At 34.6% G+C, this 19,141-nt stretch overlaps 2 protein-coding genes and 1 non-coding gene across 3 annotated transcripts in view; 1 reads left to right on the forward strand and 2 right to left on the reverse strand.

Moving 5' to 3' along the window:
- LOC144970236 (28S rRNA (cytosine-C(5))-methyltransferase-like) overlaps positions 1–18,181 on the reverse strand; it is a 35,071-nt gene extending 16,890 nt beyond the window's left edge. The window contains exons 1-6 of the mRNA XM_078909671.1: positions 18,050–18,181; positions 11,687–11,848; positions 10,035–10,223; positions 9,297–9,411; positions 8,674–8,791; positions 7,986–8,127 (exon numbers count right to left, since the gene is read on the reverse strand). Of these exons, the coding sequence (XP_078765797.1) occupies positions 7,986–8,127; positions 8,674–8,791; positions 9,297–9,411; positions 10,035–10,223; positions 11,687–11,782 (660 nt within the window). The 5' untranslated portion in view covers positions 11,783–11,848; positions 18,050–18,181. The remainder of the gene's footprint in view (positions 1–7,985; positions 8,128–8,673; positions 8,792–9,296; positions 9,412–10,034; positions 10,224–11,686; positions 11,849–18,049) is intronic.
- Positions 639–3,165, reverse strand: LOC144970243 (uncharacterized). Its single transcript, XM_078909682.1, has 3 exons — positions 2,972–3,165; positions 1,679–1,827; positions 639–1,214 (listed from the first exon to the last, which is right to left on the reverse strand). Exon 3 carries the CDS (start codon positions 1,140–1,142, stop codon positions 639–641), a length of 504 nt encoding a protein of 167 aa, XP_078765808.1. The 5' UTR covers positions 1,143–1,214; positions 1,679–1,827; positions 2,972–3,165.
- A 476-nt stretch (positions 18,182–18,657) lies between the features above and the next one.
- Positions 18,658–18,730, forward strand: Trnak-uuu (transfer RNA lysine (anticodon UUU)). The gene has a single exon. It is a non-coding gene; the product is annotated as a tRNA-Lys (tRNA).
- Positions 18,731–19,141: the final 411 nt, after the last annotated feature.

A 19,141-nucleotide genomic window follows, 5' to 3' on the forward strand; every position in this document is an offset into this window, starting at 1 on the left:
ACAGGTACCTGGCCACTATTTGCACAGCCTTTCTTACATTTTCTGCAGCGACATTAGCTTCTCCTTGAAGTGACATGTATGCAAGTCTGATGTTGTCTGAGTACTTGTTGGTGCAGAAACTTTCAACTGGACATGCTTTTCATTTTTATTGGTGACTTCCTCAAGCAGATTTGCAGATAACGCTTGGGCTCTCAAAAGCTTTTGTTTATATTTTGATTTTAAAGTCTGCTCAGACTTCAATTTTTTCTTTAACATTTGAATCTCCGTTTCTACTTCTTCATGTCTTGTATTGGTTACATCTTGAATCTTTCTATTCATATCATTTAATTCAAGATTTTTTCGCTGCACTTCCATCTTCAAAAGATCCTGTTCATGCTTTTGCTGTTTATTCTGCTTCTGTAGCAAGTGAATTCTTTGACAGGACTTTGACTTTGATTTCTTTAAGCGATCTCGCTCAATCTTTAAGCTTTTACTTAACTTCTCGAGGGCATTTTTCTCTGCCAGTATGGACTTTGTCAGCTCTTCTTGATGCTGGAGTGATTCTTTCATTGTCTGAAGTCTCTTGTTTTCTTCTCTTACAACTTTAACTTTTAAATTGAGCTCTTCAATTCTCTCATCCTTGTTACAAAGGGCTTGAGCTAGGCTTCGGTGGTCAGCTTCTGTTTCCTCAACTTGGAAAGGGCTTCAGTTTCTCCTGATGGTCTATGTTTTGTGTTTGCAATGGGAGTAGAATCTGAGAATGGTCTTAAGAGAAAATCATTTAAAGCATCTGTTGATTTGTTCTTTTTATATTCTTTGATTACTTTGACAATTTTCTGGAGGCGATATTGTATTTGAGTGTCTTTCAAAGGCGTTTCAGCATCTCCTGCTGGAAATAATTTCTTTACCCATTCACAAAAAAAAGTTTTGATTTGTTTTTCTTGACATCTAAACAATTCAAGGGAATAAACTATATCATTGCTCATGACAAAATTGGTAGGTAAAACAAAGTCATAATTGTTACTTAACAAAATTGATCTATTCAAACCAATGCGAGATAGGGCTTTCGGAATATCATGTAAGTTGATGTCCACGACCGTACTGAGAGCAGCTTCCATCTCCTCTTTATCATCCAGTTTTAAGTGCAGTGATGCCATAACCATTTTGACCTTGTGTTCAAGTTGTCCTCTAGTGATGGTCGCTGCTGGAAAGAGCTTTTGGTACCATACAGTCACCTAAAACAATGGAGAATAAATATCAGAATATTATTATTAGTGCATAAGGACATCATGTATACATATCATGTCTCTCTCTCATAAAGCAATATGTAATAAAATGACGTTTATTATCACTTTTATATCTGGTAAATGTTAAGTCAAATAGCATTTTGTAGCTATTTTTCCCCACAAAATCCCCTTCATTAAAGAAACCAGGATACTGATTATAACAATAGTAATATACCAAGAGAAAAGAGCCATTATTCAACGTAGAGTGGTTTGTTATCACACATTGTCATGGTGTTTCATATTTGCCATGATTTGGTATGAAAGAATTTTTAATTTAAAAAGGATGAAGCAGGAATGAAGCATGACATTTTACTTACACCACTTACACCTTTGTTCATTGCATCCACCATTGATAAAAAAACAAACATGAAAAGTAAAATTCTTTAATCCTATTCTTCGTTTTTCTAACTTACTGAATCCCAAGTTGCCCCTCCGTCCTCCCTGAGGAAATTCAGTTGCGCAAATGTGCGGTAGGATGGTGCATCGAGAGAAGGTAGAGTTGGCCGACGTCCCTTGCCTTTGGCAAAACAATAAGCTCTGAGGGCAGCATACGTGTCATCACCTGGAGAAAACAAAGAAAAAACATAGAAGTCCCCATTTAAAAACTTTTAAAAATGTGTGTGTGTGTGTGTGTCAGTCTGTGTGCATGTGAATACAACTATAATATGTGTTAACACATTGTATCTCTATAATTAGTAGTAATATGAATCATGATAAAGTACAACTTTTTTGTTTTTAATCTAAAAATATTTATAATGATAAGAAATATAAGAACAAATATAATACTAAATACACTACCAATAGTAGTTTTAAAACCAAACGGGGAAAAAAAGGAGAAACACTATAAAAAAAGACAGTAAAAAAAGAAACCAAACAAATAAAAAGAATGATGCTACATAACAATTACAGAAGTTATTTTGGTACTGTGATGATGATGATGATGATAATAATAATAATAATAATAATAATAATAATAATAATAATAATAATAATAATAATAATAATAAGAATAATAATAATAATTTAAAAAATGATAATAAATATAATTTAAAAAATAATAATAGTAAGAATAATAATATAATGATAATAATAATAATAATAACGATCTATATCATATCTGTCTCTCCCTCTTTTTTTTATTCTTAAGAGCACTACTTATCTCTACAAATTTTAACTATAGGCTAGTATTAGTATAATTACCATTATTTGAGACAAAGAGAGAAAAAAAAAAAGGGGGGGGGGTGTTACTGAATTAGAACCTAGTCACTACTAGTACTAGAGTTACAGATCTAGATACCTAGACCTAAGGGTAATTTTTCAGGGGGGGGGGGGGGGGGTGTTACTGAATTAGAACCTAGTCACTACTAGTACTAGAGTTACAGATCTAGATACCTAGACCTAAGGGTAATTTTTCAATCGTTTTTTTTTTTTTTTGTTTTTTGGGTATTTCTAATCAATTCTTTCCATCACCTGGCTAGATAAAATATTAACTTGTAATTTATAATAACACTGTTCAGTTCTCTTCGACTTCTCTAACTAGGCCAAGGGCCAAAGCGATCTCTTCCTTTGCTTGGCTGTTACCAGTAATTTTACCACCCCACCTGCGGTAGTTGGGACAACGCAGTTATTTTAATTTCAGTTTGGATCAAAATAAAATCACTAGCTACAATAAAAGGCCACATAATAAAAAATAACAAAATACTCACGGATTGAAGGATTTAAGACAGTTTCTACAAGCTGTGGTGATTTTCCATCTCCGGGCCAGCCATTACGGGGGATGCGTCGGCCATTGGAAAAGCCGTGACCCACTCCAGTCACTCGGTACAGCGATGGTCGACTCTCGGCAGGGAGATTGTTTGCATGGGAAGGCGGGTTTAACAAAGAACCGCTCGAGCAGGGAAACAAATATGTTTATAAATCATGCTCATTTAAAAAGAGCAATTAATGAGCTTTATAAGTATACCACTTTGTATTTTGAAAAACTTGGGAAATGCCGTCTACGAAGTCATGAAAGTGTTCATTCAACGATTTCACAACCTTCCACTCAGCCGCCATAGAAGAAAGTGGCATGAGAGTGACGGCAGTAATCTCCCCTGCACGGTATTGAAAAAATTATATCGATATCTCAATTCCTGGTCGAGCGATGTTATTTTGAATGAAATGAACCGAAATAACGCTCGTCTCACTTACGGCAGCCTGCCGCACAATCTGTGAAAAGGTATACCTTTTTGACACGAGAATTGAAACACTTAGAGAAGAACTACATACTTCATATTTATATATTTCAGCGTCCAAAGGGTAGAGTTTTCATGTGTGCAACTTTTATTGGTATCGGTTACAAGGCTTTCGAGTAGTGGCCTGTTGAAAATAGGAAAATTTAATTTTTCTTGCCCGCGGCCGGCGAGTTTCCACCGTGCGCGGCGGACAACTTGTGGTACCTACTTCACATGGTGGGTTTGTAGTGGCAAGAAGACGTGCAGACTGCATCTTCTTGGTGCTAACCACTGCTTCTTTATCAAATGGAAAGAGAACAGCGTTTTTAAAACCTGCTCTGGCCAGTTCTGGCATGCATGTTTTTGTGTATGCAGAACTTTTCCACGGATAATCCTGTTTTTATGGTTTGAAATTCAGAGACAGCATCTTCTCAGTTTCGCTTCATCGCAGAGAAAATTTTTAAATCTAATCGCTGGATTAAATGTGTAGCATTTGGTTGAAGGCAATACAGTATAATGCCATTTGCCACAGATGGCACGTTTACTGCTGTTTTTATAGCCCTATAAAAAAGCCTGTTTTTATTTGTGTGTACTGGATCCGTCAACAAATAATAAAACGGGACGTTTTACCTTTTTCAAAGACAACATTTGGGCAAATACGTCCTTTAATCATTTAAAAAATAACTCTGCTGTCATCCATCCGTTTTCACTCATGGCACCCTTACAACCACTACATTGTTCTTCTACGGACACCGTTGTCCGGACTCCAGGCATTATAGTCCCCGTCTGCAGATGCACAACACATTGTCGTTATTTGTTTCTTTGAACTTGATCTAGTAATATATAGGTGCTGATCGCTTTTGCATGCCTCAAGGGTCAGAACCTCCTTTGTTTTAATGCAGAGAGGAAAACCTGTCTCGTCTGCGTTAAATATGCGACTTGGAACCTGTAACAGAAAAGTATTTTTAGATTAGATAACATAACGCATCAAGGCTTATAAACAATAAAGATTCAAACATAATGAAAGATAAAGTATAAAAGATTTTGTCAATGCTTTTTATTATGCGAATCACTGTAGTAGGTTTCTTTGAAAATTGTTCGTGTGTAAGTAAGAAATAAAAATATGCTTATATCTTGAAGAAATTTGGTTGTTTGCGTCCTATTTTTGTGAATGTGGTTGAGCAGTTTGAAACCATGGTTAAGGTGTTGTACCGATTGCGTACTTTTATTCATTTCCTTGTCTCATTAAGACTTGCATTGCAATTTAAATTTTATATAATTAGTGCTCCTTAAACAATTTCATATTTATGTTCAAAATCTAATAATACATATATTTTACAGTTATTGTCTTCAAGATCATCATTTTATTTTCCCCTAATAGACTATATTCTTGTGTACAAATCAGATTTAATGTTCAAAAAAGCCATTGTATTGAGAAACACATTAGTATGAAAATTCTAATACCTGTAGGATATCAGGATCATCACTTTCAGCAATGTATCTCTCCAGGTCGTTAAACCATAATTCAATGCATTGGGGGGTTACTAGCACCCTCTCTATACCAATGGCACACGCTTTTCTGTCTCTTAGTTCAGGACGCTGTTGGAGAAAACGACTGTACCTGTTCATGGAGTAAAATAGTAAATAATGACATTGAAACCACTACTACTACTACTGCCACTACTACAACCACTTATAATAATTATTACAACAGCAACAATAATGATAATGCTAATAATAATTATAACAACAACAATAAAGATGTTCTTCCTATAGTTTTATGCAATTATCAGCATAGAGTTTCCCATGAAACGCAACAGTGGTCTTCTTAAAAGAATTACAACATGCATAGCCACAATAATTAGCGTCATCTTTTGCCGATATTGAAATTTTTAGGCGGTGTTACAAGATTTTATATTATTCATAAACCGCTCATAAATTATTTTTATATTTTGGAATTCTGTTAACAAAGAATTTTTCTATTTATCGTAGTAAAAATTTGGACAAGATATATTTATAAATTTTTACAATATAAATTAATTATCAGCAGCGACTTTTTTTTTTTGTTTGTCCACACACACACACAGAGAGAGAGAGAGAGAGAGAAAGAGAGAGAGAGAGAGAGAGAGAGAGAAGAGAGTCACACACACAGAGAGAGAGAGAGAGAAGAGAGAGTCACACACACACACACACACACACAGAGAATGAGAGAGAGAGAGAGGAGAGAGAGAGAGAGAGAGAGAGAAGAGAGAGAGAGAAGAAGAGAGAGAAGAGAGAGAGAGAGAGAGAGAGAGAGAGAGAGAGAGAGAGAGAGAGAGAGAGAGAGAGAGAGAGAGAGATTATGTTATGCTAATTGCTCCATCAAAATTAATAATTTCATTGCATATAACTCACCAGGTTTTGCCTGGCATATTGTTCTTGAATCTTTCTGTTGGGTCCTCAAGCTGGTTTAAATATTCCTGTGTGGCTGCAAGGAATTCCTTTCTTGATCGGCCAAAACCACACCTGGCCAGTCACAAAAATATAAAAATGTAGAATGAAAACAGAGACAAATGAATATGAATGTTATTTATTAATTGAAATTCTGTAAAAATACACAAATTTATGATTCAAGGTTCAACATCGTTTTAAAAGTTTGATGATTAAAAAGGGCCAGGACTATAGTGCATATTTCTCTGATTTCCACAATCATGAAGACGGTATCCAACCTCTTGGGATAGTTGTCGCATTCAAGTCTACTGTAATCTATTTATTGTTAGTAATAAGGAGGGGTAAAAGCCTATTTAAATTTATACAAGTATAAACTGATGGAATGAGAAAGCCCTCTCATACTCATATTTTGCACTCAAGCCAATTGGGCTGCAGTCCAGCATCAGATTAATTAACTTCTATCTATTTCATTTGAAAATTTACACAGTTGACGTCATTACTATATGGAAAATGTTTATTGATATTGATGAGGATGAAGAAGAAGAAGAAGAAGAAGGAAGAGGGAAGGAAGAAGAAGATGATGATGATGATGATGATGAGGAGGAGGAGGAGGAGGAGGAGGAGGAAAAGGAAGAAGGGAAGATAGGATGAAGAGAAAGAATAAGAAGATAATGATGATGTTGTTATAATGATGACGATGATGCTGAAGAAGAAGAAGATGACGATGATGACTATGGTGGTGGATGATGACGATTATAATGATAAAATCGACCGCTACGTTTATTATTATTGCTGAAAAATTCTTATTTTCATTTGATCTTACTCTCCAAATAGACTCATAATGCTTTTAAAAAATCACTTCATTGTCTAACTTCTTTCTTTTTTTAAAATTTTTTATATGCCCTTTTATTCAATCAAATTGTCTGTTGTAGACCCCGGTCCTCTATATAATTACAAGAAACAATACTCACGTTTATCTGCTCCAACGAAAATATCTTCCCTCCACCGGTCTATATGTTTGTAGCAGACGACAAATTTCTCAAAACGGTCACGTGACAGTGTAAAAACAAAACCAGAAGTCAATAAATGCTTATCAGCTCATATCCTTTTTGTCGTGTAAACAACATGTCGCACCCGGTCGATTCAATGAGTCTAATAAGTCTGGCATTATTTAACGAACAAAAGTTCTGAAAAATCAAAATGTTTTTTAGAAAGTTGAAAGATGCTAGTTTTTGAAACAGAGGTAGATTTAAAAAAAAAAAAAATTCTCTTTTACGTGAATGCATGCTCAAGGCGAATTGGACTTTCAACGAGGTTGGCACGCCAAAGGCGCGGCTCTCTAGTAGTAGTAGTAGTAGTAAAAATAATAATAGTATTAGTTAGCACATTTATAATGCACCTTTCCTCCAGAGAGTCCAAGACACAAAAATATAAAAACAAGAAAATATCAATGAGGAAAATGCATACTCTATGAAATGGTACATGTTTTCCAAAAATATTTGACACTCTTTGTTCATAAGCAGAAGACATTGTGAGCGGGTACTTGGATAGTTTAAATTTTGTGAGAAACCATTTAGATTAAATCTTTATTGTCCTCTATAGGTTTGGGATTTTTTAAAATATTGGGTCACATCAAACAATATCGTGGGGATAAGACATGCCCTAAATTAAAACTGAAACTGTGACTTTCAAGTTTCATATTTATCTGTTGCCATCAATTCAATTTCCAGCACGTAATTCATCCTGACATATAACAGTGGGTCACATTTACCTACTACAAGTCAACAACCAAAACACAGTCTTTTTCTTATCTTTTCAGATAATCTGAAACATTCTGGTTATGGAAGATATATTTGCAATGATAATCAAAAGTAATAAGAGCGTGACAGACCGAGAAACAAAAATGATAATTTGGGCAGATATCAAATTTACCTCATATCTATGGTGTTATGTGTTATGTCACTGAGTGGAAACAGCCGTTTTATTTCAATTTTTTTTTTGTAACTTCTTCATATTTATTAATCTATTTTATTTTTTAAACTAAACCAGCATAAAGACAGGAAGAACATCAGTTTACCCTTTCTTGTAAGACAAGGGTTCCATCCATCACCAATTTGTCCTTATGTAAGTCTGTGTTTATTGGGAAAACTAGAACGTCATCCAACAAGGGATCCAGACCAAACTGATATTCAGTTAAAGATGAAACATCTTCTTTGAATCTGCCAGAAATAATAAATAATTATTTATACATCACTTTATTTTCAGAGGCTTCAGTAATATCTTGCTGTAACTAACCCTGGCTATACTGCTAATTCAAAATAAGGCTACCTTAATGAGGAGGACTACACAAAATTTATGATGAAACTTAGTTAACCTTTTCTCTCATTATTTTATCAAACATGCTTTGCTTCAAGTGGAATACAAAAATATTACTTCGGGGTCAAAAGGCCCATGGAGCCAGAGTTCAAGGTTTCTGTAGGATTATTATAACGACGACTGCAATTACTTGCCACCCTTTGTCTAGGGAGCTTTTCAATTACAAAGTGCTTCCTATCAGATCTGACCCTGCTACTTAGTCTGAGTGTCAAAGGAGAGACAGGAAAAGACATTTCAACTGCATTTGGAATCAATGCCTATTCCCTTTTTTTATAAGGCAAATGCTCTACCATTCAGCTTTTGCAATCCCCTTCCTATATTGATAAAAGAAAAGTAAAGCTCTTGTATCTCCTTTTCTTTTGACCCCCTGGTCACAATTCCCTGCATACCTATCAACATGAAGCCTTCCAACATATTCCCATCCATCCTCACACAATTTGCCAATTCCTTCTTGGACAGGGCATTTTATCAGGTTCACTCTTGCATAGCGTGGCAAAACTGGAAAATCTACATGGATATGAGTATGAATAAATTTTTAAAGTTCGGGTTTATTTTAAAGACATTTAAACTATATAACATAAAACAAATGCAATTAAATAAAACATATAGGTAATTAATTTGAGAAATTCAAACAAACAAGAACCTTATACAAATTATCTATCAAACAATGATGATGGCAAATACTGCTAATAATGAATGATTAAAATCAAACAACCAAAAAACGGAATTATAATTATAATAAGTTCTTTATTCCATTGACACAAAAAATGTTTCTACTGACTAGAAAAAATGCATCCTTTAAATAAATTATATAACCCTATCTCCACGATGAGAGATGAATTTAAGTAAGTAAATAAATTATAAGATATAACATATAGGACAAGAGATAACATATAACATTTCATTATATTTCAAGTGTGTTAAAGTCTTAATTATGTAAATGCATTTCTAACAGTAACCAATCTGCATAAGAATCTCATGATCATATAAAAGACCTTAAAATCGTAGGTACCCTTTCTATTTAATGAATTTCCACTCAGGACATTGGCAAGAGATGTTGCATTATTCTCCTTCAAAAATGCTTCATGGGCAACTTTGATCTCAGCCTTGTGCTTCCTCATCATTTTCTGTAATTTTCAAACATCTAAAATGTATAAATATTTAAAGTACATTCAAACTAACTGATAATGAACTCAAATCTTCCCTTTTATTTTACTTTTAAACAAAATGACTTCTTTCAAAACAAGACAGTCAATATATAGGTTAAATAAGAAGACAAAAAAAAAAAAGAAAAAAAGACGTTACAATACATGCATTATTCTCTTTCGCACCGTGTGTCAGATATAATACAATGTACATCTTGTCTGCTACCTAAAAGATTCAGTACTTGATTCAGTATGAGTTTGCTGCTAGAGTAATTGTCAAGGGAAGAAACTGGTAATATATAAATTGCACATCATTGGGTTTTCATATTTGTTGTCCTTAGTTTTTCAATCAAAAATTGCTTTACATCCATAATCCAAACTATATGTATATCATGAGCTTATTTTCACGGGGCCAAGAATCAGAGTAATTTTATTTCATCTCAACTAAAATATAAAATTTTATTATAACAAACATACAAATAATGTAAAAAAAGAAAAAAAAAGGGAAAAGAAACCAACAAAAAACAAACCCTCATCTGCTCAAAAGACAAAATGTGCATTTATCTTTAACTGTGCTACATCATGATGGTAGAAATCACTCTTACCCTGACATGCCCAGCACGCCCAAAGCCAGCTCCAATCAATTCTTCATATAGAAGGACAATGGCTAATTCATTATTATTGTTTACAAGTTCCTCAGTCAACAATGAAGAGCCACTTTTCTTAAGAATTTCTTTTAAGATTGACTGATATTTGATAGTTTCACTGACCAGGGCAAACAACTGACGAAGATTCTAAAAAGATAAAATAAGAAAATTTCAATTTTTTCAAAAACACATACTATGAGATATAATTACTGTTAGACAGTCCTCATCATCAATGGAAGAAAAAAATAATCTATAAAGAACACAAACATCATAAATATCAAAGAGACAATTGAAATAGGTCAGTTGATGGTTCTTCCAGCAAAATATGTCAACAAATCGCAGAAAAATATTTTCCTTTGAACGCAACCCATCCATAGGGAAAAAATAACAATCATTTTCAAAAATGTCATCCCCCCCCCCCCCCCCCCCCAAAAAAAAACAAAACAAAAAACAAAAAAAACCCCAACAATTTATATATTTAAAAAAAATTATTTTCAACACAACAAGTAATCGCATCAATTCATTTTTCTCAATACTATGTCACAATTTTGCTCTCAATATGTCAATAACTTGTAATCCTCAACATGGTAATTGGACATTAAATTGATTGTACACATTGACGAGAATCAACTATTGGTTATACAGTAATTCAGTTGATGAGTATACAGACCTATCATGAATAGTCAAATATGTGACCCATCGCCTCAATTTGGTGAACTCAATTCAATTCCAAAAGTGAATTTTAAGTTAAAATGATCACACATCAAATTTTAGATACTTGAACTGAATCAAACTTTACTCATTCTCCTCAATAAATCATTATCATTTAAATTTAACCCATGTCTCATAACCTTAATTTAATTCTCTACATTGAAATCATCTCAACATGTTACTGTTACTGTTTTAAGATGGTGGGTCACAAATCAATCACAATTGCAAAGTCTTATTCTTACCAGAGAATAAACAAATAAATGATTAAAAAGAATCAAAGTAGTATATTATAAGCAATGAAATATTTCAGGTCTATGTTAGTCATCACATGCGCTATGATAAAACTTCCATATATTCTAACACGCAATCTTGGGGAGGAGCCAAAAGTGTGCTAGAATCTGAGCATGCTGAAATCCGATGCTCATGGGATGTAACCAATGAGAGCAAAGAGCTTTTCCCAAGGACTCAGCTATGTGATCGAACCCAGGACCTTCCGATCCGACCGCGGTATTTCAGATCATGCCGGAATTCAGCATGCTAGAGTTCAGCGAGTACTGTAAAGTCATTATTTCGTCCCCTATTCAAATTCATATGCAGAAATGATATGATTCCCTTCTGATCAGCTTTTATACCAACATTGGTACTATCCAACACAATGTAAGAGAAAAATTCATGTTAGATAATCTCATTCGGTGAAGGTGGACATTTAAAATGATAGATGCATTGCAGGTAGAGTGTAGTGAGAAACGTTTAATATCCACATCAGCAACACTGTTTGAGGTCAGAATTTGAAAAGTGTTACCTTAATCACATAAATCTGATTATCGTACAGTTTTTCTTAACATTAAAGGTCAACTTTTTGATGCGAGACATGAAATATTATCAAAGATAAGATTTACCCTAAACGTGGAGGAATACACAAGGTTTTTTATGAAGCCCTCTTTTGAGTTAAACTTCTGTATAATTCTAGCAGCCTCTAGATGAAGGTCCGTCATGATGAATGATGCAAAAGGACACCAACCAAGGCTTCCTGGTTATCAGTGGTCCTTGTAAGAAAACGCCTGAAATATTAAGGTAACAATAAAATTAAAGATTGATCAAAAGGAAAGCAGATAATCAAATCAGAGATGTAGATTCTTTCAATTCATTCATATTTTATATTGTCATAAATTTTGCTGTTAATGTGACAAATGTATTTCCACTGCTTTGGCTGTTAAATTGATAGTAAGAAGCATAAATCTGTAGGATCCAAAACAGTTGAAAAACAATTTTCAAAGGAGAATGGGTTTTCGTCATCTTTCATTTTCTATTATGCACATTTAAGACTAATATCGTGCCTTTTAAATATGGTAGAATATGAATATGAATATGAAAATCATATTAAAAAGAGTTATAACCCCCCCCCCCCCCCCCCTAAAAAAAACAAAACAAAAAAAAAAACCCAACCAAACAAACAAAAAACAAAAACGAAACACTTTTTTTTAAATAGCAAAAAAACAGAACCAACACGTAAAAAAAATAAAAAAATTTAATTCCTAAAATAAATCTATTGTAATAGGAAACGTTGATATCTGAGAACTGTTACATGTCAAAAAAAGTATATGGATTTTAACATTTTCTTCAAAGAGTATATTTTGTGATATTCTCCTTTCTATAACTATAATTGTGCCTGAGTCTAGCATTGAAAGTAATTTCACAGGTGAGCTCATGCTTAAGTGATAGAAACCTTTCCCCTTTACTTTGGCACCCATTAGTAAAACAGTAGGTCAAATCTACTCTGTGAATAAACATTAAAATAAATTTCAAGACTTTTTACCATTATAAATTTCTTATAGAAGAATAATGTCTTGTTTCTAAATCTGTAAAATACAATAATAGGCACACATAATTCAGCACAATTCCAACTCACATATCCAGACAAAAGAACAGAAAAAACCCCACCCCAAAACCCATTTACTATATATAGACCTAACATATGTCTAATGAAGTTTTGAATAATTTAATAATTAAATATAAACTTGCGTTGTCTCCCACTTTCTGTGCAAGCACTCTAAAGGCCCTGAAGATCATAAAACAAAAACTGCACTATGTCTGTTTTTGTGTGGTGGCATGAATTTACACGATTTGTAAAACCTGAAAGTGCATTACTCTGCAGAGACAGAGATAGTCTTAAAAAAGGGAGTAAGGTGAACAATTTCCTGTGATTGCTTAACTGCTTCCAGCTGGGCTTTTGACAAACTTTTTGTGACACGTCCCTCTGGATCTACAATCTATCGAGAAACTTTCAGCTTGTCTCTGGATTTTTTTTTCTAATTTCCTTCATAAAAATTACTTATTATTACCTCAGTATAAGAAAACCTGATACATCTTTGATGCAAAAATAATCTCTGAACCCCTCTCACTTCCACAGGTATTCACATAAACGATGATAATGTGGTGTTGGTGGTCATAGTAGTGGTGGTAAGGATGATGAAGTGATGGTGTGTGCATTTGCAGCAGTGGTGGTAGTGATGATAATGACGATTTGGTGATGGTAAAGTGGTGGTGGTAGTGTGATGATAATGTGGTGGAGGTTGTATTAGGCTGCCTCTATTCTCATCCTGGGTGAGAATAGCGAGAAGGGGCCACTATCTATATTCTCATCCCGGGGGTGAGAGTGAGAGCTCGATCAATTTTTTATTCTCACCCAGGATGAGAATAGTCACTCCCACTCCCGTTGTATACAGTGGTAGTGGTGGCGATTATATTGTTGTGGTGGTGATGTTTGTAACAAATGCTGTGATTATACATAGACCCGTCTGTGAAAGAGATGCTACTCCGGCGGAGGAGCTTACGGAATCTCTCCCAATGCCCAATGCTGATGATGATGGGGATGTTGTTTGGTCGGTAGTGATGATGATGATATTGATTGAATGGTAGTGGTGGTTGTAACAATGGTGGTAGTGATGATGACGATGTTATAGTGGTAGTAGTTATGTTGACCTAACCAATGCCCGACCATTCCCAGATCCATGTCCATGTACCCAAGCCCAAATGAAAATAAAATGAGTGCTCTGACTGCTGACTCTGACGACTGGCCTCCTGTCCCTGTCTGAGACTTAACTTTTTGGTAGCGTCAATTGCCAAGGACCTTGACAATTGTCAAATCGTCAATTGCCAAGGACCGTGTCAGTTCATCAACTACGCATGTGTACTTTTAACTGCCACGGAGTACCTTTAGTGTCATGAAGTGATGTATTGCCACAGAGTGATGTTATGTATTAATATTAATTAATAATACTCTCTTTTACTCTTCTTTCTCTCTCTCTGTCATTTTCCTCATTTCCCTCTCTGCCATTTTTTCCTCTGTGTATGTATGTCTCTGTCATTTCCTCTCTCTCTCTCTCTCTCCCATATTTCCTCTTTTTGTTACGGACCTTGCCAGTTGGTAAATCGTCAACTATTTACTATTAATGCCACGGATTGATCTTGTTGCACAAATGTTTTACGTTAATTATTCCGTATTAAGACGATGTGCAGTATATTTCCTTTAAAATAAAGGCAGAGATTTGCCACTTCGTTTCCCCCCCCCCCCCCCTAATCCGAAATCAACAGTAATTTTTGTTTGATATAATCTTAACTCATCTTGGAATTCGTGAAAGGACAGAAAAATTAAAAACAAATGCCAACGATTGACAAGGGATGAGTGAAAGTGAATGGCGAATGGAAGAAAAGAAAGTGACAGTGACTGTGACAGGGTTCGAGATTCGTATGCGCGCAAATCGAGGCTCGACTGAAATCACCACATGCAGCTGATTGAGGCCCGACTGAAATCACCACATGCGGCTGAAGAGTTCCAATTTGACTCCTTGGCAATTGATGAACAGTCAACTACCAAGGTAGGTAGTCGCATCGCCCGTGGCTGAGCCGCTGATCGAGCCCCGATATCGATGTTACGGCTCTGGAGTGAAAATTGTGTTTACCGGTGAACATAGTTTTACTTCCATTGCCGTGGAATCGCTTCCTGTGCACTAATTTCGTCACTTCCGGTCTCATTTTAAAGAGGAGAAGCCAGCGCATCAGGCGGCGTTTTCAGATTTTTAATCCGTTCATTCTTTGTTCAGATGCCAGCTGTTTGAAAATTTGGTAAGTTTTAACTTCATTTTAAATACATTTTTCATTATATTACCTATTTTTAATTAATGTTATATTATTCGCCAACCATTTTTCTCTATTTGTGTGAATTTTGGTGGTGATTGATGCTGGCGAAAGCGTCTTTTAGTGACTTTAAATACGATGCGTGTTCATGAAGTTGGCGACGGCCAACCAGGATTGCCTCTCGATGTATCCCCGAGTCTCCTGTGTACAGTGCAGTCTGTAAACTATCGACTGTGTTTGCTTTTGTGACTTGTATAAATAATTTCAAGCTAAATAATTGCTGTAAAAAGACTGAAAATAGTCCCATCCATAATTTTAGTTTTATTTTATGAATGAATGTTGAAACTGAAATGACTTTTTAACTGGGATGATACCGGACAACTAAAAATTATGTTCCACTGATATTATTTTTTATCTTTTATTTTTGTTTGTTCTGCAGGTTAAGTGTGTTGGTTTAATTTAATGTGGTTAATTTCAATACAAATAATACAGAATAGCATGATAGAGCCAATTCAAGTATATTTCATTCATTACTCATTACTTTACTCTTTACCACAACAAAAATTATTATATAACTTATAATTTTGTTGATTTAATCATAATCGAAGTACTTTTTTTGTTTTCAGAGTCAGACGTTCATTATGACACCACATTTTCATGTTTCATTTCCTGCCTTGTATTTTTAAATATGAAATTGAAATAACAATATGAATTTGATTGTCTGCCACCTCCAACTCCCGTCGTCTGCCGCCTCGAACTCCAGTCGTCTGTCTTGTATTTTTAAATATGAGATTGAAATAACAACATGAATTTGATTGTCTGCCACCTCCAACTCCAGTCGTCTGCCTCCTCCAGCTCCAATAATCTGCCTTGTATTTTTATATATGAAATTGAAATAACAACATGAATTTGATTGTCTGCCACCTCCAACTCCAGTCGTCTGCCGCCTCTAACTCCTGTCGTCTGTCTTGTATTTTTAAATATGAGATTGAAATAACAACATGAATTTGATTGTCTGCCTCCTCCAGCTCCAATAATCTGCCTTGTATTTTTAAATATGAAATTGACATAACAACATGAATTTGATTGTCTGCCACCTCCAACTCCAGTCGTCTGCCGCCTCGAACTCCAGTCGTCTGTCTTGTATTTTTAAATATGAGATTGAAATAACAACATGAATTTGATTGTCTGCCACCTCCAACTCCAGTCGTCTGCCGTCTCGAACTCCAGTCGTCTGTCTTGTATTTCTAAATATGAGATTGAAATAACAACATGAATTTGATTGTCTACCACCTCCAGCTCCTATAATCTGCCTTGTATTTTTGAATATATGAAATTGTAATAACAACATGAATTTGATTGTCTGCCACCTCCAACTCCCGTCGTCTGCCGCCTCCAGCTCCAATAATCTGCCTTGTATTTCTAAATATGAGATTGAAATAACAACATGAATTTGATTGTCTGCTACCTCCAACTCCCGTCATCTGCCTCCTCCAGCTCCAATAATCCGCCTTGTATTTTTAAATATGAAATTGAAATAACAACATGAATTTGATTGTCTGCCACCTCCAACTCCAGTCGTCTGCCGCCTCTAACTCCAGTCGTCTGTCTTGTATTTTTAAATATGAGACTGAAATAACGACATGAATTTGATTGTCTGCCACCTCCAACTCCCGTCGACTGCCTCCTCCAGCTCCAATAATCTGCCTTGTATTTTAAATATGAAATTGAAGTAACAACATGAATTCGATCGTCAGTCTCCCCCAACTACTTCTGTATCATTGCTTGGACTTCGATGTATTTATTCAGTATCATTACCTGGATATTGCCTGTGTCTACATTCCATGCAGCCAACAACCCAGAGTGCCTAGATTTTGTTGTCTTCTGTCTTTTGCCACATATCAGCCATCTTATGGATTTAAGCGAGTCAGTACGTGAGTACCCTTTAATCTGTTCTCTTAGTGATGTTGAATGCAAAGCAATTATCAAATTTTCTAAAGTTCATTTCAATTTTAATGTAGTTTAATAGTTAGTCATATGATACATCTCTTCGAGATGTTCAGTTTGATATATGACATGCCTATGTTGCAGAAAGTTTGCAAAGTGTCGGTATTTATCGGCTTATTGTTTGTTATGTAATATGTTACGTAATATTCAATTTTGCATTTTCAGGTTAAGTTTTCTCTACCACTCTTATGTAGTTCTTGTTTTTAATTTTGCATTTTTATCACTGACCATGTTTGCATATATAAAGCGGCAAGCTTGTTTCTCCCGAGTACTGTTGGTGCCCAAATGTCTTGTCCAAGGATGCAAAAACATTGGGCAGTACATTTGCAAGTTGCATTTACTGACACTTGTTCAACTTTATTTCTAGCCCTGTTCATTGTTTTTTTGTTTTTTTTTTCTTCTCTCCGAATACCAGTCATCTTTCGTCTGTTGCTCATTTGCCAATGCCAAATATTAAGTGCCTTCCCCAAGGACACAACTTTAGTGTCTAAATTCATACGTTTACGCTCCTTTCCTCTTGTTTTAACAATTTTTGTGTTCAAAATTAATCATAGCCATAGTATTGTAAGCATGCTCTGGAAGAAGACCACCCTCAAATCTGTTTTTAAAGTTATTATCCGTTCCTCGCGTCTTTTTTTTCATTTTCTAGGGTTATGTAATTGCATGACGTTGCATAATATTGCATAATAATCATTTAATTTTTTTTAATTTGCTTCGTCTTTCCTTTGCGATCATTTTGATATATGGTTTTATATGTATTCCATCCCAAATAACCGTGATTTTCCATTTCCCCCGCTTTTCGGTTGCTCTCTGGTCACAGTTTTAGTTTCTTTTTTCCTCTTAAATTATATTAAGTATTTTGGTCCACTTTTGCGGACTAATAATCCCGTAACTTTGGTTCTAATTGTCACATTGTCATAATTTTGGTACCATTGAAAAGTGTATTTCTTGCAGAATAGCATGAGACTATTTTGAAAACAATTGCTGCAATCTCAAATTTTCATGCAACTACCTACCAAGGACTCACTCCTTGGCAATTGACACTTCCTAACTTTTTTTATACGTTTTCTCATCAATATCGTTTAAGGTTGTAAAGACAATGACGAAAAAAGTCTTACAAATGTTGACTCCAAACTTTAAAAAGGTTTAAGCTGCAATGAGAATATCCTAAAGTTGTTGCTTTTGCTCCAATCCATAATCATAATCTCGTGTAGTGCTATGATTTCATCTATTTCCTTACTTTCGCTTTCGTTTTAGCAAAATTCCCGATCATCGATAACAACGGAAACCGTGTCAGCTGTTCGTTCTAATCTAAGCATAATAACAAAATCTAGCAAACGTTAAAAAAAAAAAAGAAGAAAAGAATGACAGATACTGTTATGTAGCGCATTAAAAGGTTAACAACATTTACCAAAAAAAAAAAAAGATTGCAGACCCAAGTCCAGATCCATAGCTTTTTTTTTTTAAAACAATAATATAGATAGGATGATAAGCCGACATTGAATACATTACCTGAATCTTGGAAAGCCAACCGACATTCACCGAACATTGGCAAAAGGCAAAGGAATTACTACAACAATGCTACCAACATTTGTAAAAACCATTCAAAAACAAATAATGAAAAATTTCGTCCATAAGTTATTCCTATGAAAACAACGATCACCATGCTATGAAATAAGAAATGTTATTTTATATATATACACAATATTGTCACAAGTTACAGAGCGCCCGGTTAGCTCAGTCGGTAGAGCATCAGACTTTTAATCTGAGGGTCAAGGGTTCGAGTCCCTTATTGGGCGACCAATTTTTTTTTTCTTTGTTTTCACTTGAATATTCTTTTTCTTCTCCTTCTTCATTATTATTATTATTATTATTATTATTATTATTATTATTATTATTATTATTATTATTATTATTATTATTATTATTATTATTATTATTATTATTATTATTATCATATCATTATTATTATTATTATTATTATTATTATTAATTTTTTTTTAAATTTTAATTTTAATTTTTTTTGGGGGGGGGGGGGGGGGGGGGGAGGGGTTATTTTTAAGTCTAATATTAATATTAATATGTGTTGTAAGTTTGATTGTGTCATCTAAAACTAACAGCTATGACATTGCCTTATTGTGATTTTTGTAGAGTGTCTAATGTAATATGCGATGTATTAATTAAATTATAAAGCGCGAAAATCCCACTGT

Source organism: Berghia stephanieae, chromosome 4, assembly GCF_034508935.2.
Source record: "Berghia stephanieae isolate SIO BIC M18660-M18661 chromosome 4, UCSD_Bste_1.3, whole genome shotgun sequence".
Classification (NCBI taxonomy): Eukaryota; Metazoa; Mollusca; class Gastropoda; order Nudibranchia; family Aeolidiidae; genus Berghia; species Berghia stephanieae.